The sequence below is a fragment of the Pollachius pollachius genome, assembly GCF_949987615.1.
Source record: "Pollachius pollachius genome assembly, chromosome: 14".
Taxonomy (NCBI): Eukaryota; Metazoa; Chordata; class Actinopteri; order Gadiformes; family Gadidae; genus Pollachius; species Pollachius pollachius.
This window is the reverse complement of record NC_136947.1, coordinates 16895079-16914918: the sequence shown is the minus strand read 5'-3', so window position 1 is coordinate 16914918 and position 19840 is coordinate 16895079. Positions and strand designations below refer to the sequence as shown.

General features: G+C 49.5%; 1 protein-coding gene across 1 annotated transcript; it reads right to left on the bottom strand.

Annotated features, from left to right (window-relative positions):
* Positions 1–32: 32 nt before the first annotated feature.
* On the bottom strand, positions 33–5520 carry chrng (cholinergic receptor, nicotinic, gamma; the record flags this gene model as incomplete). The annotated part of the gene is made up of 12 exons (XM_079750206.1): positions 33–239; positions 586–719; positions 1089–1365; positions 1481–1595; positions 1745–1859; positions 1951–2151; positions 2242–2339; positions 2679–2834; positions 3287–3411; positions 3635–3679; positions 4036–4172; positions 5463–5520. The coding sequence occupies 12 exons, from the start codon at positions 5518–5520 to the stop codon at positions 33–35; spliced, it is 1668 nt and encodes a 555-aa protein (XP_079606332.1).
* Between the last annotated feature and the right edge of the window lie 14320 nt (positions 5521–19840).

Below are 19840 nucleotides of genomic sequence, written 5' to 3'. Positions count from 1 at the left end.
ACCTCCGGGGAGTGTAGGACAGCCTCCATGGATCAGCCCTCTGCTCCCGTCCCAACCCCCGTCATGTTGCCCAGGGGCGGCAGGAACCTCCTGGGATCCCCGGGGAAGGGCATGGAGGGGGGCTGGTTGAAATGCCCCATGAGAAAAATCCCAACAGTTCCGATAGAGAATACCAGCGCCATGACGATGAAACACACCCTGTCAATCACCCTGGCGAGCAGGAACCACTCTTCGTTCTCCTGAATGAGGAACAAATCGATGAGTCATTAGCAACCAATGTAGCCCCCAATGTAGCACCCAGTGTACCAACTACAGTCTCTGTCTCTCCCAAAGAATATCCAATATCTATCAATCATTGCATTTACATTTCTAGTAAATGCAAATGCATTTACTAAATGACAAACAAAATGTACCAGTAGTAGGTACATTTTCCATATCTTCTTTTGTAATTCCTCTTGCTTTTCTATTTAATTCCTTTTACTGTGTCCTGGACTTAAAGCTGTGAACGACAGGCCAATGTCCTATCTGGGATTGGTGCACTTCCCATGTTATCTCAGGAAACGTGCTATAAGCTGTGGCACTCACATTCTGGAAGCGTTTCTGGCCCTGAGCGGTCTCTGCAATGTGTTTGCAGGAGGCCACACACTGCTTCAGCTCAGGAGAGATCGTAGCCAGGCTGTTCTCAAGCTTCTCTGCGTTGACATCTTCCAGATCGCCATCTGGATACACGGACGAGGCAGCAGGGTTAGAGACACGCCAGGGAAAACATCACCGTTTGAAATCCATGGCTGACACTGTATCCACATCTACATTAAGTCATATAGCACAAAGAGAAAAATATATAATCAATATCGGAGCACAAAATGAAAATTAAAGTTTCAGTGTCTACAAATTGGTTTAGCTATGAGAATTAGCAAACAATCTTTTTCGATTTCATTAGAGGTAGTTCACAATATCCAGAGACGGCGCTTTTCAATGTTTCGCCAAGTGCGCGCTGAATTCAACAGGTTCAGAACAGAGCGATTCCGTGTCAATTGTGTTCTGCATTCCGCGCCAGCGATCACTTCGGACCGATAGCAAACACTCACACAGCTTCTCAAAGACGGTCCTTATGAGGCCCTGCCGCTCCCGGAGCCTGGAGAACATCAGCTCTGTGCGGGCGGTCTTCAGGACGTACTCCTCCGCCTTCACCATCAGCCCCATGGAGCTGCGGCGGCGCTGGTGGTGGCAGGGGAGCCGGTCAGCGCCATTCCCCGCCGGACGGGGTTCCTTACCGCCCGCCCAGTCGCCGACCGCATCCCCCCCGTCGGGCATCCAGGGCTTCATCTGCATCCTCAGCAGACGCGGCAGGATGTTGAGGAAGATCTGTCGAGGGGAGGGGCACACCGGGGGGGTCTTGTTGTCAAAGGGTAAGGCAGTGCTGATCGATATAGCGCTGCTTTATTTGAGTGCTACGAAGGAGTTTGTAGGGTAGTCTCACCTTCCGCACTCTGTCGCTCATCTTATGGGTGTTGGGGGTTCTCAGGGACACGTTGAGGACCACCACACAGTTCATCACAACCATGGTGGTGAAGGATATCACAAACATGAGGTACCTGCCAACAACAGCCAAACAACACCCAACTACAACATCACTTCAGGGCATGGACCACCTACTGTATCCATTAAAAGTGTAGCAGGTGGTTATATCAACAAAGTAAACTGACATTTCTTCCCAAAAAACGAATTTGAAGCTTGAGCTTACTTTCCAATCAGGGGTACGGCCTTGGAGGTCTCTGGAACCTTCTTGGCGATGAGGAAGAGGAACACAGTCTGTCCCAGCAGAGTGGTGATGGACATTGTACATTTTTGGCCACCGGCTGCCCGAGACGGACAAGAGGACAGATTAATGAGACGTGGTGAAGCCCAGGTAGAGGAGGGATGGATGGAAAGGCAAGGGACAGAAGTCACCTTTAGCAGGCAGGAAGAAGACCAGCAGGCCAAGGGAGGAGAAGAGCACGCAGGGAGCGATGATGTTGATGATGTAGAACAGGGGCTTCCTCTGGATGATGAGGAAGAAGACCACCTCCTGGTACTCCAGGTCATCCTTTGTGTACAGCGGGTTGATCAGCCTCTTGGCTGGTCTGTGTTTGATCGCCCACTCTCCGTTCTCTGTCAACACATTGTTAACCCTTAACGTTGCAATGGCTTGTGGGTTAAGAAAAATACATCTCAATTATGATATATTGATTGCTGTTGTACCTGTAAAGGCCTCTGGGTCAATATCCACCCATTCTAACGTGTGGTTGTCTTCCTCTTTGAGATAAAGTTCTACTTCATTGGCACTGTATGTCTCGGAGCTGAGAGAAGGAAGAAGGCGGCCATCTTAGCCACAATCTGATGTGTGCGATCATCAAAGCAAAACACCAGCTAATGCCACAATCAAGATGCCTTTTTCTTTCACAAGAAAGCCTAATAACCACCAGGAATGTGTGTGTGTGTGTGTTTGATTACAGAGTATTTGCTTTTCAACACATTTGTATACCTTTCTACATTGTAAAGAATAGATCAGACTAGCATTTGGGGAGTTTTATCTACATGTCAAAGAACAGAGCTTGGGAATTAGAAATTATTTATTTAAAGAGATAATACGATTGTCTTTTTACACAACGAGCACCCGTGGACAGGCCCCCACCTACCGGAAGACCATGGAGCAGTTCTGCCAGTCGAAGGGGAAATAGTTGACGACGATGGGGCAGGCGCTGCGGTAGATGGCCGGAGGTAACCAGTACACACAGCCGTTGGGGGAAACCAACGCGTTGCAGTAAAGTGCAACTTCAAACTGTCCATCCACACTGCACATGGGGAAAGAAACACAGTACAGTAAAACGAATGGTTTAGTTGTGTTTGTGAAACGGTGATAACAATCGACAACCGACAATCCCCACAGCTCCGGATGGATGCAGCCTGGGTCAGCGAATCAGCTCGAAGAAGTGTCAGCTACATTTAGAACGACAAGCTAATGTGCGTGACTGCAAACACGCCCACGGACACACAGTTGGTAACACACATTTATCCACAACACCGATACAGTGAGCGTAATGCAAACATTCTAAGCAGAGCTGACCCCAGTGGGCAATTAATCCCTTCACCCCTGGCAGTAACAACTCTACCAATCAAGCAACGCAGGACTCCACAAGGAGCCATGTTCTCTGTGACCATGGTTAACATGGTCCTAAGTCATCCATATATATGACTCAGGACCATGGTTAAAGTGCTCCTAAATCCCACTGTGTTGCCCACTCACTTGTTCTCCAGGATGACGTCAGGCAGCCATATCCTCTTGGAGGGGATGCGGAGCTCGTGGGTGATGTCCCCGTAAAGGGCAGACCTGGGGGCCTGGTCCCATCTCAGCCGGTAGTCACACCATTGCTGCACAGAGGAACACTCTTGTTTACCTCCTGGGCCTCTCGTCTCTCCCTCTCATTCACCATGTGTGGTGCTTCATAATTACACTAGTATATTTAGCTGGCAGAAGTTGTGATGAAGGAGATGGATCTATATATGATATTGCAGTCATGCTGGTAAGCAAGCTGCCAAATACAGATACGACAGTGACCAGGTGAAGGCTAACGTTTTTGCCCAGGTTGATTACCATTTCTATCCAAACGTTGGTGGTCAGGGCCTCCTCCTTTTCATTCTGGGGATGAGATGCATTTATTCGTTATTTTCATATATTTTCTTAAAGATTTCCTGGCAAACATTACAAAGAACACCCATACACATGCGCACAAACAGTGCTGAGAAGGGCAGAGTGAATGGCCTTTTAATACACTACAGAGTTCCCTAAAGCAGTCACTTTTGGATTTGTTGTCTCTTGTATTTCACTCAATTGATTTACTCTGGGTTTCCATGTGGTCACTAAACTCAGCTCAAAGCATTGCCTTGTGGCCACTACATCCCATGGTGATATTTTCTTCAACAGCTACAGTATTCAGTATCGTTTACTCTCATAGCCAAACAGAAACACAGAGGTGTACAGTGAACTGGACTCACCAGCGAGATGAGATTGGTGAGGGTCATCTTGATGTAGACCTTTGTGATGTCCCCGCTCTGCTCCATGGGCCGAATGTTTTTGTTGTAGCCCTTCATCAGGTCCCTGAAGAGCTCGTCCTCCAGGTTCACTGCAGATGCTGTCGCCGGGCAAAGTTTGAGAGTTACGATGAAAGAGGTCAATGGGTTCAATGAGGTCTGAAAACGGTTCTGTTGTGATGCCTGTTAAAGCTTTACATCAAGTGGATATTTATTTCTGAAAACCTCTACAGAAACGTTTACTTGAAATTCCAATTCTACTTAAGATAGTACTGCAAGGCTAATCTGAGAAGCCTTTTAATTTATTTAAAAGTCTGTTTCTGATAAACCAAACACAAGAAAGATACATACGATCATGCCTATATAACGTGATTTGTACGACGGATTATCCTACCACAGACTAAATTTACACAGTTTTGACTGGAGACAAGGGTTAGACAATAGGATCATGATTTCTATTTCAGGTGGAGATTGAATATGATACTGGAAGAGGCGTGGGCTGCTGCATTAGGACTGACAGCAAGGAATGGGAACGCTGTCATTTAAAATAATGATACGACATTTATCGCCCCAAGAGCACATAGTAGTCTTATTATAGATAATACGCTGGTTGAACCACATTGAATACCTGCTGCTTATCACATCATACCCATAGTTTTTAGTTGACACTTGTCTTTATAATGTTATAGATTCCATTACTTTTATGCAAAAATGACTTTAATTATTATAGTAATATTACCAGAGTTTCATTTTTGGTGACTTTAAGTTGAAACACAGTGAAGCCCCTACAAATGAACCTGTGGCCGCTGCAGAGGGGACTCAGGTGATGTTCTGAAAGCTGAGATGGCTCATTAGTGAGTATTCATGATGCCTCATAGGCTTAAGGTTCTAGTCTGACAATTGGAAAAAGGTAGGATTAAACAAAAGGTATTTCTAAATATACATCACCTGCGTCAATTATTTGTGAGTTGCAAGGGTGTGTATTCTGTGTACACTGTATTTTTCATAGTGTAGTAGTAGTAGTGTAGTAGAAAAAATGCCAATTTCTTCTTATGAGTTGTTATTATCTTCATTGCTATTACTCTGCAACTAATGTTAATATTACTTAGAACAAATGCTTTGATAAATTGTTTACTTCATATGACAAGTCTGCACGTTGAGCTGCACAGTTTGATGGATTATATATTCACATCGTCTAAATATTGCTGGAGTTGCGTCACTGTTCAAACCGACACTCTCTCTGGCAAGTTCTCTCTGGCAAAAGAAGTGCTCAACCTCAACAAAATGTCCTGAATAAATAATGGTTCAACAGTACAAAAAAAAAAGAAAAACTTTACACACACTGTTGCTGCCCCCCCCCCCCCCCCCAGTCGAGAGGTTTGAACTCTTACCTGTGGTTGAAATCCCACACAGAATGAAGAGGAATGATAACAGACATCCACAATCCATCTGGCCATCGGTGTGTGGGGCCGCCGTGTCTGAGACAAAGCAGTCACAACTTATCAGATGCCCCAGAGTTTGGTCTGGCTCTGGGGGGGCTGGCACCTGGCCAGTGTGTGTTGTTGTTGCATGTGTGTGTGTGTGTGTGTGTGTGTGTGTGTGTGTGTGTGTGTGTGTGTGTGTGTGTGTGGTTTGTAGGCTTGGCAGTAGGTTGGGGTTTAGAGGAATGGGGATGTGGGGGTAGGGTACAGTGAGCAGGGGGTCGGTGAGTTGTGTTGAGTGTTACAGTCACTGTGTGTATTTCTAGTATGCAGCATAGTCAGCTGTTATGACAATACACACGTACCGATCAGCTACGCACATGCACCCAAACACACACACACACACACACACACACACACACACAGACACGCACACATGTCACGCACACAACAGTGTATGTGGTGACACCTGATGAATGAGCATTGGTTCCAAAAGCTCCTTGATTTTTGATGAGCGAGAGAGGAGGCCAAGCAGGGCAGAGAGCGAGAGAACAGGTGTGCTTCCCTTTAATCCTCCCCCGGAAGCCTCTTTCAAGCAGAGTGAAGATGTCCCTGTCTTTCACCACTTCAGAGTGGAGATGTCAGAAACACACACACACACACACACACACACACACACACACACACACACACACACACACACACACACACACACACGCACACACACACACGCACACACACACACACACACACACACACACACACACACACACACACACAGACACACACACACAGACACACACACACACACACAATACATGTCTATGTTTTCTTCTTGACATTATTAAAACATCACAAAAAATGACTACAAGTTACCACTTGTAGTCGAAGTTACCACTTCTACTACTGGTTTCTAGTAGGGACACTAGGGACATGTCCAAATTCATGTCAAGAAACTTGTCTACCAGAAATTGCTTCCTTTGCAATGATCTTTTCCATGTTCCTGACCTTCCTAGCCCTGTTCCTGACCTTCCTAGCCCTGTTCCTGACCTTTCTAGCCCTGTTCCTGACCTTCCTAGCCCTGTTCCTGACCTTCCTAGTCCTGTTCCTGACCTTCCTAGTCCTGTTCCTGACCTTTCTAGCCCTGTTCCTGACCTTCCTAGCCCTGTTCCTGGCCTTTCTTGCACTGTTCCTGACCTTCCTAGCCCTGTTCCTGACCTTCCTAGCCCTGTTCCTGGCCTTCCTTGCACTGTTCTTGACCTTCCTATCCCTGTTTCTGACCTTTCTAGCCCTGTTCCTGACCTTCCTAACCCTGTTCCTGTTCCTATCCTTGTTTCCGAGCCTGACCAGGGTCCACCCCAGCCTTGATGTGGGGTACTGTTATGATCCTGCCACCACCCCTCCCACTACATCTTTTGCTTTGCGTCGTTAGTGTTATGTTGTCACCTGTGTTAAATAATGATTATGTTCACCTGTGTTCCATGTACTTCCATAGATCTTTCCTCTGTTTGTCAGTTCCTTGTTGGTATTATGTTTGTTTCTGTCGTGAGGTTTCTTCAAGAAAAGCATCCTTGCACACCTACCATGAGGCTGACCTTAGCCTCTGGGCCCACCGCTATGCTCAAGCAATGACAAAGACAGAAATAATGGAGTGAATAAGAAAACCGTGAAGAGTGAAGAGAGAGAAATAGAAAATCAAGAGAAAAGAGAGAAAAAATATTGAGGAATCCAACCCCTAACCCAATAACCCTTACCCTAAAACCAAACGCTAATGGGAAACCCTAGCCTCAAGCACCATCTTTGTCCTTGTCAACTTGCCATTTATCCTACATCTGGATGTTTATACCATGGTTCTGATCATGTCAATGGCTACATTGCCTGTCATGCTGTCTGATTGGCTGCCATCCAGCTAAGCAAAGCACCACCTTCCCTTCCAGGAGACAGCTACTGGTGTACACAATCCACAAACCAACGACACAGACAGACATTCACCCAGCCGGTGGATGTAAAGGTCAGTCTAGTACGGCATCCCGTAACGATTCCCAGGCGATAAATAAGTCTGGTTATGGGGTGGGGTTGGGTGGGCTGCTGGAGGTGGTGGTGGCGGTGGTGGTGGTGGTGGTGGTGGTGGTGGTGGTGGTGGCGGCAGCTGCTGCGCTGATTGGACTGCTTACATCTAATGGTTTGGTCGCTCCTGCAGAATGCCGAGGTCACAACCGCCGTCGGCCCTGAGTCCTGTCTAGAGAATGTCTGCTGCTGCTAGGTTCCTGGCATGCGACCACCTCAGCAGCCGCACCCAACCACCATTATGCCCCCCCCCCCCCGAATCAACAGTGGAATAGAAGGGGATTAGCAGCTCTGCACTCTCACGGTTAATCAGTGGGAGGGTCTGTATTTGAAGGTTTGGAAGTGATAAAGGATCATCACCAGGATTATTTGTGACTTTTTTGTCATGGCATACAATTCCAACTGATACAAGTAATTGTTGTTTTAATCACATATATTGATATATTTTTAATTTCTTTAGAAAAATACAAATCCATTTCTCTATACAAATAAATATTGTAACAAACAAGATATGCTATTTACAGTTTGTACACTTCACAAGAGGCTCAACCTTTGCAAAATCCACAAATCTTTTTTACATCATGAATAACTTATTCCTTTTTTTGTACATACTCTTAAATTAGAAATGGCTGCATCTCAACACCAACCTCAACACATAACCTGTGGCTTAACTGTGATCAATGATCAATAATCATCGCGCTGATACATTCATGGTTGGGATTTGACTTCAGTCCAAGAACAAGGCTTGCTAAACGACACAATAATACAGCAAGCATTCTGTGTCGTCAGAAATGAAAAGTTTGTGGAGAACCCTTCGCTGGTGTCGGATACATCTCCGGTCCGAAGAAGGAACCAGGGTCCTGAAGCTATGTGAAGACATTGTCGCTCCCAGCAGAAACCTTGCTGTCTGTTTGCGATGTGAGTCATTGGGTCGCTCCTCCCAGTGTCCGGCCGTTTCACACCTACGTCTTGAGCGCCTCCAGCGCCAGGGCAATGACCCGCGGCATACTGCGGTAGAAGGATTCATTCTCCAGGCCCACCAGGCTGTAAAAGGTCAAGGGTCGCCCTCCCACTACCGCTCGGACCCGTGCCTGGTACAGACCCCGGTCATTTTTGGTGCTGAGGTCCACCAGCACCTGAAGGAGAGAGACGACCACAGAGGAGGAAAGATACAGTTAGGGAATGACAATCTCTTCTTTTCACCTCAGCTTTCAGTTTGGTATCTCCTGGTATTCCTCGCTCTTGAGCTTCCTACCTCTTGGATGTTCATGCGCAGGTTCTTGCTGGCGATGCCCAGCACCCAGTGGTAGGAGTCTTTCACTTGCCTCACATTCTGGTTGGACTCTGTCACTCCGGGACAAACTAACAAAAGAAGATACACATAATTGATTAGGTACCAGCATCTATATATATCACAGCCATGGATTAAAGCCTACAAAATAATGGATGAATAATGAAAACATGAAGAGGTCTGGTACCGGCTCCGCCGAGCTGCCTCTTGCGTATCAGGCTTCTGCGTCTCCTGTGGGCGGTCGAGGGGAGGGGGGGGCTCTGTCCCGGCACGGGGGTCGTGGCTCTTTGGTCCGCCTCCATTTCTGTCTGGACGAGCGTCGTGGAGGACCGGATGGGAAGCGGAGTCTTGGGTTCTTCCCGGGTCCTGACCTCAGCCGGCTCCTCAGACATGACCTCTTGACCTGTTCCTGCCGGAGAGCCTTCCGCAGAAAGACCTGACGAGGACTCCCCCTTGCGTTCCTCTTCCTCTGTCACAGGTCCGTCCTGGGACCGCGATGGGCCGGCGACCCCCTTCAGGGCGGCCATCGTGAGTCCAGCCCCCTGAGAGTCCGTGGCAGAGGGGGGGTCGCTTTGATCCAAAAGCTTTTCTAGGAACCCTGTGGAGAATGCAGCCCTGTTGGGAGTAGAGTCCTCGCTGGGGAAGATGGAGCCCAGGTCCAGGACCGGGGGAGGGGCTTTGGAGGGCAGTTTGGAGCGCAAATCTGAGATAACGGACTGATACTCCTCCTGAAGCCTGCGCACGGAGGGCTCCTCGGCCTGGGAACACCAATACAATTCAGTCCGGTTAGTTTCAGTGAAATTCCATCAATCAAGTGCATGAGCATAGTCTATATTGTAAAACATATAAACATGGTTAACACATATAACAGCTATAACACCTGGGATTTGTGCTCTCAACCTACCTGCACAAACAGGCTGTTCTCCGGCGTTAGCGACGCAGAGGGAATGTCTGCCGAGGTCTGGTCAGTGTTTTCCTCAGACAGAGCCGTGAGGTACTTCTCCCAGTCGACCAGCAGGGGCCCCACCTCCCCAAACAACGCTGGCGAGGAGGCAGCAGGCTGGAGCCTCTGCTGCTCGGCTGGTCGCACGGCGCCCCCTAGCTGCCCTGCAAGAAATAGCCCGCCTGTTACCACACGCTACCACTGTATCGCTTAGCAATTGACATCTTACAATGAAAAAGGCGGTTGCTTGGAAGATGTTCCTGAGTGGAGTTTATTGCAGTATGTTGGATGACAGTGCACTCAATGAACAGGCTTCCTTAATCCCTCACAAAGGTTGTGCCGAGGGGGATGAGGGATGGGGAAGAGGTTTACCTGCTGATTGTAGAAGGCTGAGGCGTCGGCCCAGGTCCCTCCTCTCCCGGGTGTGGGTGAAGGCCGTGTTGTAGATGTGCTCCACCAGCTGGGGCAGGGTCTGGGTAAAGAAGGTCAGGTCCACCTTGTCCCTGATGTAGTCCTCTGCCCTCTGCAGCAGGTCCAGCAGCGTCTGCAGGAACGAGTGCAGCTCTGGGGGGGGGGGGGAGGTCATAGATGGTTTCGATTAGATAACGATGAGATACTGTTGAGATGTACACTTTGATGTCCGTTATAGTGAGGTTACTGGGCGACATCACAGGGGCACTCACGGCATTTCTTGAAGCGGTTCAGACATCTCTCCTCGGCCATGCGGCTGCAGGCGCTGGAGGACTGACCGGCCGGGCAGGTCAGGGAGTAGAAGCGACACAGAGAGCTGAACTCGGACCTCTGCTCGTCTTCAGTGAGTTCAGAAGTCTTGAGCAGCTCAGGGCAGGTGGGCTCCCGGCTCCCGAACGACTCTGTGGAGAATCAGAGGGGACAAGAGATTAAAACTAGCTTTTAAGTGGGGAAAAACACTTTCAAAGTTCAGATTTGCTGAGAAATTATAAGGTGTTGTCTATTAACTCATTCTCTCTCTATAAACTAGCGGGCAGAGTATTCTAGTGGTGAGGAAGCTTGACCTTTAGCAGAAAGGGTCTGGGCTTCATCTCCAATGTCTGCAGCCTGCCTGTAGGCCTCTCTGAGCAAGACGCCTACAGGCGCCTGCTGAAGGACTAAATAGTAACAGTAGTAAGACACTCACTTTGTATTTCAGCCTGGATCCAGTCGGAGAAGGCCGACACACGGGTGTAGACCCCCGGCTTGCCCTTCTCCCCGCAGCCGTCCCCCCAGGAGGTGATGCCGTAGAGCTGGAAGCGACCGGACATGCGGTCCTGGTAGATGAGCGGACCCCCAGAATCTCCCTGCAACAGGAGACAACAGGAGAAGAACGTTTAACCTTCAGTAGTTCTTAATAACGCTGCCGCTCCAACTAGCCACAAGCGAAGCCATCACTCGAGGGAGATGCGGAACAGAGACATCTATTTGGTACACATAAGTCAAAACCATCAGAGCCACTAATGTAAACCCGATCAATGCATTCGGTTCCCATGACACTATCCATTCGGACGGCCCCGGGCTCCGCTGCTCACCTGGCAGGAGTCGACGCCCCCGGACAGGTACCCGGCACACAGCATGGTGTTGGTGACCAGCTCCTTGCCCAGGGCGTTCTTACAGGTGCTCTGGGGCAGCAGCGGCACCTTGGCCTCCATCACCACATCAGCAGAGGGGCCGTCTGGAGAGAGACGGAGACGATGTTGATACAGATACAGGAAACAGGATGTTGATCGAAGGGCAGTTTCTTAGGAACCCTTTCGATCTCCGAAAAGGGATTATGGAAACCGATTGTTAAACTAAAATGAGTGGCTTGTATTTGCACACAGATATAGTTGAATGGCTACATCTGACTGCTTTTAAAGAGACATTTGCTCATAGAGACGAAAACAAATAATCTGCTTGCATGGTCGACATATGCCCTCATCAGTGTCTGAAGTGGACCCTGAGTGTTTCCTCCTTACCTTCGAAGAGGGAGCCCCAGCCCGCCACCAGGCACGGGCTGCCGGTGGGGGGGTCCACGTCGGAGGGCAGGCACACGGGGGTGACCCGGTCCGACAGCACCACCGGGGAGGTCAGCTCCACCAGGGCGATGTCGTTGTTAAAGGTCTTGGGGTTGAACTGGAGACACAACGAAGGAGCGCAGGATTAGCATGTTGGTTATTGATTGATTGATTCTTTCATTCATTCGTTTGTTGATGAATTGATTTGTTTTAACTCAAAAGGTTTAAGGTGCACTCTAAGTGATTTGTTTTATGGTACACAATATGGCCCTTATTTATACCTTGGGATGGGAGATGATGCGGTTGACCTTGAGGATCTGCTCGTCAGGGTCGGGCTTGGAGATGTCAAACTCGCCAACCACAGCCGTCCAGTAGCTCTCACTGCGACTCCTAACATATGACATGGAGAGAGACAAGGAGGGACAAGGATAAGTTTCCCATGATGATCAATAATACCTTGATTAATGACCATGAACATACATTAATACCAACACAATAACTAACATTCAGATGCTCCTAGGCTCCCAAAATGGAGATGGTCATGGCGGTATGAAGTCACAGTTAACAAGCCCTAAACAGCGTGAGTGGCGGAGATGGCTATCTATAAAACAGATAAACCACACACAAACACACACACACACACACACACACACACACACGTACCCGGCGAAGCAGTGCGCTGCGGTGACCACCCAGGAGCTGTCCACCAGCACCCCCCCACACATCAGTGCCCCGTCCAGCTGCAGGTTGACCAGCCAGGGCCAGCTTCCCGGGGGGGCCGGGGACCCCCCCACGATCCTGGAGCGGGGCTGGGTGGCGTTGGGGACCGCCGTCAGCCTCTGGCCACACACTGCTGCTGGGGGGGGGGGGGGGGGGGGGGGGGAGGAATGCAGCGGTCAGGGACACTCCTCCCTGGGCTAGAATGAACCATTGGTACGGCACTGGCTGTACTGTGGGATTCATTTAGCACCCACCCTCATCGAAAGTGACTGCCGGTGAAGACAGGTGTAGGCTCATAAGGAGCAGGCGGGGGAAAGGGCATATGCTCAAGGACGGCTACAGGTGGACTGCGGACATCAGGGATCGAACCCGGTACTTCTCTGCCGGGAGCTCTAACAGCCTTGACACTATCCTCTACTAGTCCGACTAATTCGGCGACATGACAATAACACCTTCCTTCTGAAGGTGCCTTCTGATCCCATGGACCAAGGGTCCCCATGTTTTATCGGACTAACTAACCCTCCAGCCAACTTAGTGAGCCACGGCTGAACCTCCGGCGGCGGGGAGTCTCACCCTGCGTGCGTGTCTGCGTGGCGGGCTCCAGGTTCTGCATGGTGTTGAGCAGGCTGCACTGGAGCACGCGGGCGCTGCAGCTCTCCCCCATGATGCGGACGCAGGCCTCCGTGTCCAGCGCACCGGCCGGGCAGCGGTGCTGGTAGAAGCCGCAGGCCTGGCTCAGGGCCCAGCTCCGCTCGGCCTCGTCCTGGAGCCGCTGGGCCTTCACCACCAGCTCACAGCTGGGCTCCGACGACGAGCTGGCCGGGGAGGCTGTGGAAGAGAGTCGAGGAGTTAGAGGACACTGTGGCAAGGTCAAATCGTTTTTAGTTTGTTGACGTCATTATTGACGCCTCTTTCTTTGGTTGGGATTTGAACAACCTATTTGGTCTCTATTTCTCTCTCTCCCTCTCTCTCTCTGCCTCTTACGCCTGTGTCACCCATGACCCCTTCCTCTCCCCCCTCCCTCGGCCCCCTTCCCGTCGCCCGTCCTTCCCATACCCTGATGTCGTACCAGACCAAAGCCTACATGGCAAAACCTTACCCCTCTTCCTCTCATGTTAATGAATTTAAACAACACCCCCCGGCATATTCCAGCCATATTGTCTTCTTACTATCTGTTAATGTTTTCCTATGTTTTTCTTTTTTTGCTGTATTCATGTTACAACCCTTTGTTACACACATTATGAAAGACTAAATAAATACATATTATCGAAATAAATTCCTACTGAAAGAGTCATGATCGAAACAGAAGAGGGAACAGAATCTCAGCCGTGGACTAACAAGACCAACAGGTTAGTGGTAGAGGTAGAGTAGTGGAGGTCCACCAGTGTTACTCACAGCAGGCTCCGGAGCGCTGGCCGCAGTCCTGGAACAGGCAGGGCACGCAGCCCCGGCAGCCCGCCTCGGCCCGGCCCCGCTCCGACGACGCCCGCTCCAGGGCCGACAGCGCGCCGGCCAGGGCCGCCTCCAGCACCACCGTCCCGCGGTCGGACAACGCTGCAGGGGAAAAGAGAGCGCAAGAAATTAGAACAGAAGAAAGATGTACAGAAAAAGAGGAGGGGGTGGGGGGGGGGGGGGAGAGATTGATAGAGTGGCGTGAGTATCGCATCAAGTGCAGCTCAAGCAGCTGAGGTTGAAGATGAGGATTCTGCTAGCCAAAACATCCTTGAAATCGTTGACTGTTGATCCCGTTGGACGGTTTACCGATTGCTGACGAATCGACGATCCTTGCCTCGTGGAGACACGTGCACTAGCGGGCAGTTCTGCTTCATTCAATGCAATAAAGGCTCACACTTTGGACGCTTTTGGTGTCACAAATGCACCATAGCGTGGAAGCGGCCGTAGGACCACAGTGGCTTGGTAGCGACTACATAACTAGGGTGCATGTGAATCCCTTCCCTTCTGTGCGAGCGGCCGGCTTTTCTCTCATGCTGCTCTTTGAGCTGATTGGCAGCGTGTTAGCATAGCGAGCTCACGCTCACAGCGCTGTTATTGGGGCTCCTACAGACACACTTCAAAGGGACGCTCGACCCCCCCAAACCCCCCCCCCCCCCAAACCCCCTTCCCCTCCTCCTCCTCCTCCTCCTCCTCCTCCTCCTCCTCCTCTGTGCCAGAGCCACATCACAGGACGCGCCGCTAACTATGACAATGGCGATTGAAGACTTAATTAGAAGGCCAGGGCTGAGCGGGCAGAGACTGGTGGATAGAGAGACGGGCCCCGGGCACACAGGCTGGCAGCCCCTGGGGGCCGGCAGGGACCCCCGGGTCCCTTGTTCTCAACACGCCGCCTGTATGAAGCCTATAGCGCAGCCCCAAGACCAGAGGGCGTGTTAGCGCTGAGCTGTCTATACAGGGCACGGCACGGCCCGGGATCCAGGGCTATAGGTCATACAGTGTCCAACACGATCAGCGCTGAGGGGGTGTTTAAACCTGGGCTTCCTCATGGTGTTAAGCAGGAGTCGTAAACTGGACTGGTTACCATGTGGTTTTCTATTGCGATGGTTTCACAGGCAGCCGGCTACCTGCTGCAGCAGCTGCAGCTCGTGATACCTTGATTCAACGGAAGATGCTCTGTGTTCGCTCATTCTAAAATCGATAACTAGAGGTGGTGTCTGTTTCAAATCTGAACGTGTTTCCCCTTGGAAGAGTGAATTCTTTTTGGAGTGATACAAAGTGTATCACAGGCTGGTCAGAGCTGTATAGTAAACGTTGATATTGAGGCGTTGAATCATCTAAAGATAAAGTTAAAGATGCTGTTGGACAAGTTAAATTAAAGCACGCCTAGCTTTAGTTTAGTGGGTCTTCACATTGACTACAAAGGGATGCAGCTGCAGTTTTAGCCACTGTAACAGGTTGTTTGGTGCTGATGAGCTCCCCATGTGGAGTGGCCGATAACTTCAATTAATGGGTGAATGTTGTGCAGTCACCGAGCAGTCTCCCTCGGTGCTGACTCTGGCGATGCACGCCTCCATCACGCACCATTCAGTATCCCCAAGTGTCACCAGCGAGATAGAGAGTTTGTTTACCTTTGAGTGCACTCTGCGGCATCCTGTAGACCTCCCTTCCTGCCGGCGCTCCCAGGACACAGTCCAGCCCCATCAGCAGCTGCAGCAGCGATAGCAGCAACATCCTGCTCAGGTCATCAGATCCCCCTTTCTCCAGCGTGGGAAACCAACCGGTTGTAGTGTAGTGGAGCCACGCGGGAACGAGTGAGGAGCAAGCGCTGCCGTCCCTGAGCCTGTATCGGAGCACTTTTTTTGCAGGTCAGCTTCTTTGCGGTCTCTTTCTCTCTCTCTGGCAACACAGTGCGGTGCAGGGCATCTGTCTGTAAGTTTACTTAGAGGAACAATAGTGCCCAAGAGTGCATCCTGCTATATATAGAGCCCGAGGGAAACACCAGTGGGGAAGGGGAGGGGTAGGGGCTAGTAGATAGTCTGTGTGTATGTGTGTGTGTGTGTGTTTTTGTGTTTGTGTGTGTGAGAGAGCGAGGCAGCGAGAGTGCGCGAGCGAGAGAGAGAGTTGGAGAGGGAGAGAGAAAGGGAGGGAGGGATCGGAGAGGGATGCTCCCATGGCCAATACACAAACAGATGAATTCATTAAGACTGTGACAGCAAATCGGGCACCAGTTGCCAAGGCTGGGCATCACAAAGAGGTTTGGTTCTATGAAACGAGGGACGAGCTAGATAGAGAGAGAGAGAGGGAGGGAGAGAGAGAGAGGGGGGGGGGGGGGGGGGGAGCTGGGGTGGGTGGCGTTGTGATTGGCTGGGAGGCATGCCGGGGGGTGTTGTTTGAATTCATTAACATGAGAGGAAGAGGGGTAAGGTTTTGCCATGTAGGCCTTGGTCTGGTACGACATCAGGGTATGGGAAGGACGGGCGACGGGAAAGGGGCCGAGGGGGAGAGAGAGAGAGAGGGAGAGAGAGGTTCATGGGGGAGGGAAAGTGTGTGAGAGAGTAACGTCTGCCATTCTCCGGGGCCCTCAAAGAGGACCATTGTCCTCTCGGCCCCTCTGAGGATGCCCACATCAAAGGCTTCCTCCCGGGCATCAGTGGGCCGCCGCCGCCCTTGATCACTTACCGGCCTTTATGCCCCCCATTCAAATATTGTCAGTTTGCATCACTTTTGTCTTTCTCAGCTGAACACTTTGTTACATAAATGTAAAAGTAAGAACAGTGTTTAGGGCCAGGATTCAAAATATGTTATGGATCACTTCACGTGTCACTTTTAAGCAGTCAATCAGAATCAATCTATCGGAGAATCTTTCGATTCCGTAGCCGGGTTTTGTAGGTAATTCCCTGTCAAATATTGACGCTGACTTGTTAAACAATGACTTTAACAACAAGACCGAAATGCAAGGTTAACCGTTAAACTGTTTAAATCGGCTTCATTCATCTAGTCTGGCCGAGCAAACTAAAATATGCACCTCTTATGCATCACATGCATCACATATACTAAATTGTTGGTACAAAACACAATGTCCCTGACTGACAGACAGAAGAGAGAGGGACAGGGGGCTGGACACGGTCACACTCTGGATGCACACGCATAAAAAAAAATACAACAAAGTCTGACCGGTGAAACATAGGGGGACCCCAAATTAGAGTCATCTTGGAGCCAAATCGCTGGCTGCAAGATGAAAAGCTATCTAGCGGGCCGCCTTCAAAGGGAGCCGTCACCACTGCAAGCGGCGGCCATTGTCGACAGCAGAGTTCACACTGCCAACCACATACATGTGAGAGACAGTCTGTGTGGGTACTGGTATGTTCAATCGGATTTTACAAATGATGGGCTGTGAAGACAACGGTCAGACAGCCAGTGTGGAAGAGTCCCTGCACTGAGCTCATCAACTCTTATGTCAGGATAACAACAATGATGTTTAGGTTTTTGAAAGAGGTAGGTTACAAATATAGAACTTCTCTTTGAGAATATTAACAACAAAATGGATTGAGGTAAACTAGTTTTTGCATGTACACGTGACACAAGTCTACAAAACGATGCCAATTCTGTCTTTGGGAGCGCTGCCTTCAGACACGTCTGTGCGTGTGAGTGTATGTGTGTGTGTGTGTGTGTGTGTGTGTGTGTGTGTGCATTTGTGTATGTTTGTGTGTGTGCCTGTGTGTTTGTGTGTGAGTGTCTGTGTGTGTCTGTGTGAACGTCTGTCCGTGCACATGTTTGTTTGTATGCATGTGAGTTTGTGTGTGTGTGTCTGTGTATCTGTGTGCACATGTGGAGGTGTCTGTGTACACGTATATCAGTGTGCACGTGTATGTGTGTACATGTGTATGTGTGTGTATGTGTGTGTATGTGCCGTGTCCTCTGTGTGTGTGCGATCAGGCAGATCAAGCAGAAAGCCGCATCCTGTGTGTGTTTATAAGCAGTACTTTTTCATCACTTGTGTGTATGTGACTGTGTGTGTTTGTGTGTGTGTACATGACTGTGTATGTGTATGTGTGTGTGTGTATGTGTGTGTGTGTTTGCGTTTGTGTCTGTGTGTGTGTGTGTGTGTGTGTGTGTGTGTGTGTGTGTTTGCGTTTGTGTGTGTGTGTGTGTGTGTGTGTGTGTGTGTGTGTGTGTGTGTGTGTGTGTGTGTGTGTGTGTCTGTGTGTGTGAGTGTACCCGTGTGGCACGGTGCCTGTGAGATCTGAGAGCCATCACAGGCGGCGCGGAGCTGTAACGGCATGGCCCTAAAAAGGCGGCATCTTTTTTCCGTAATTCTTCCCCTCCCTTCCCCCCATCTCTCACCCTCTCGCTCTGCCTTTGATCTTCTTTTGATTAATCTGCCTTCATTCATCCCGCCGCCTGCCGCCTCCGACGCCGTGCAGCCTGACTTGTGCACTCGAACCCGTCGTTCCTTCACATACAGCCCTCCATACCAAGTGGACGTCCTGCAATGTGTTGGGCATTGGGTTAACACAATATAATATGTGTATAAGTGTTTCGGGTTCTGCAGTCCATGAGAGCTTTTTCAGCTGGGAGGAGTGAGGCCACAATGACTGCATTCCATGAATGTCATTTTTTGCTGAATTGATCTCATTGTAATTCCTTCAGAATGAATAATATCAAGCAAAAGTTGTTCTCAACCTTCAAGGCCTTTGCAGAGCTTTTGCTTTTGTATTTCAATAGCATTTGTGTTTTATTGAGTTATTCTAATATTGAGTTGTTTTCATAGTATCTTCATTGACCTCCAACCCTTTTCAGAGTACCTGTCCATGCTTTCCATTCCCAAACCAAAGCGATGGTGGTGGAGGTAATAACCCAGCAGCATGAATCCGGACGACCTCTTTATGAGGAGTTACTGCCAAACCAACCGTCTGTCCTGAATACGATTAGCTGACAGCAGGCCCGTCAAATGAAACGATGGCGAACACATCATTATGTAAATCAAACTGTGCCAGACCAAACTGTGAATGCATTAGCCTATATTTCCCTCCAGGCTGTAAAGGGCATCTTTTGGCGTTTGACACAGCAGTATTTGGAGCATGTGACCCCTGGTTTATTCAGTATTCTCCTCTTTTCTCTCAAGACGGACAGACTTGAACTGGGGCAAGGGGATGTTGAGTCTATCGATCTGTTGAGTAAAGGACCCCCCCCTTCCCCACCATGAGTCATCTGGGTAACCACGGCGATGGGTGACAACCAGGTATTGTGCGTCATTATGACACCACTTTTCTTCCATTGTTTTCTCAGGGGGGAGACAATTGAAATGTAGGTCAGTGGGGTACGCAGTCCCGACATTTCAGTACATACACTTCAGAACCCCGTCCCACCCCCACTCCACCCCCCTACGTAAAAGCAAATCCAGTTCACAAGACTGGGTTGGCCCATTGTAGTGGTGTGATGTTAGTGAAACCCACTAATGACGCCCTTACTGTGTGTGTGACGCATTTTACACTGTAAAGGATCAAATACTGAAGACATTATACCAATCGATACAACAATGGATAAGAATAAATAATAGTACAACTAAAAATAATAACACCAATATTTCCTTGGTTGGGTTTGTAACGTCAACAGCTCTAAACCTCCCTCAAAATATATTAAAAAAATACAATTAAATAAAAAGACCAAAGAAGAGACAAAACATGCCGTACAGCTCAGTCTCCATGCATGGCTGCAAATGTGTAAACTAGGAGCAATATTGCAAAGTAATATATAGGCCCCTCCTGTATTTAGTCTCCCCACCCAAGGCCAGCGCTGGGCCAGTAGCCCAGACTCTGCTGTGTCTGCAGCCCTCACTTTTAAAGGGATGGTGTGCACACCC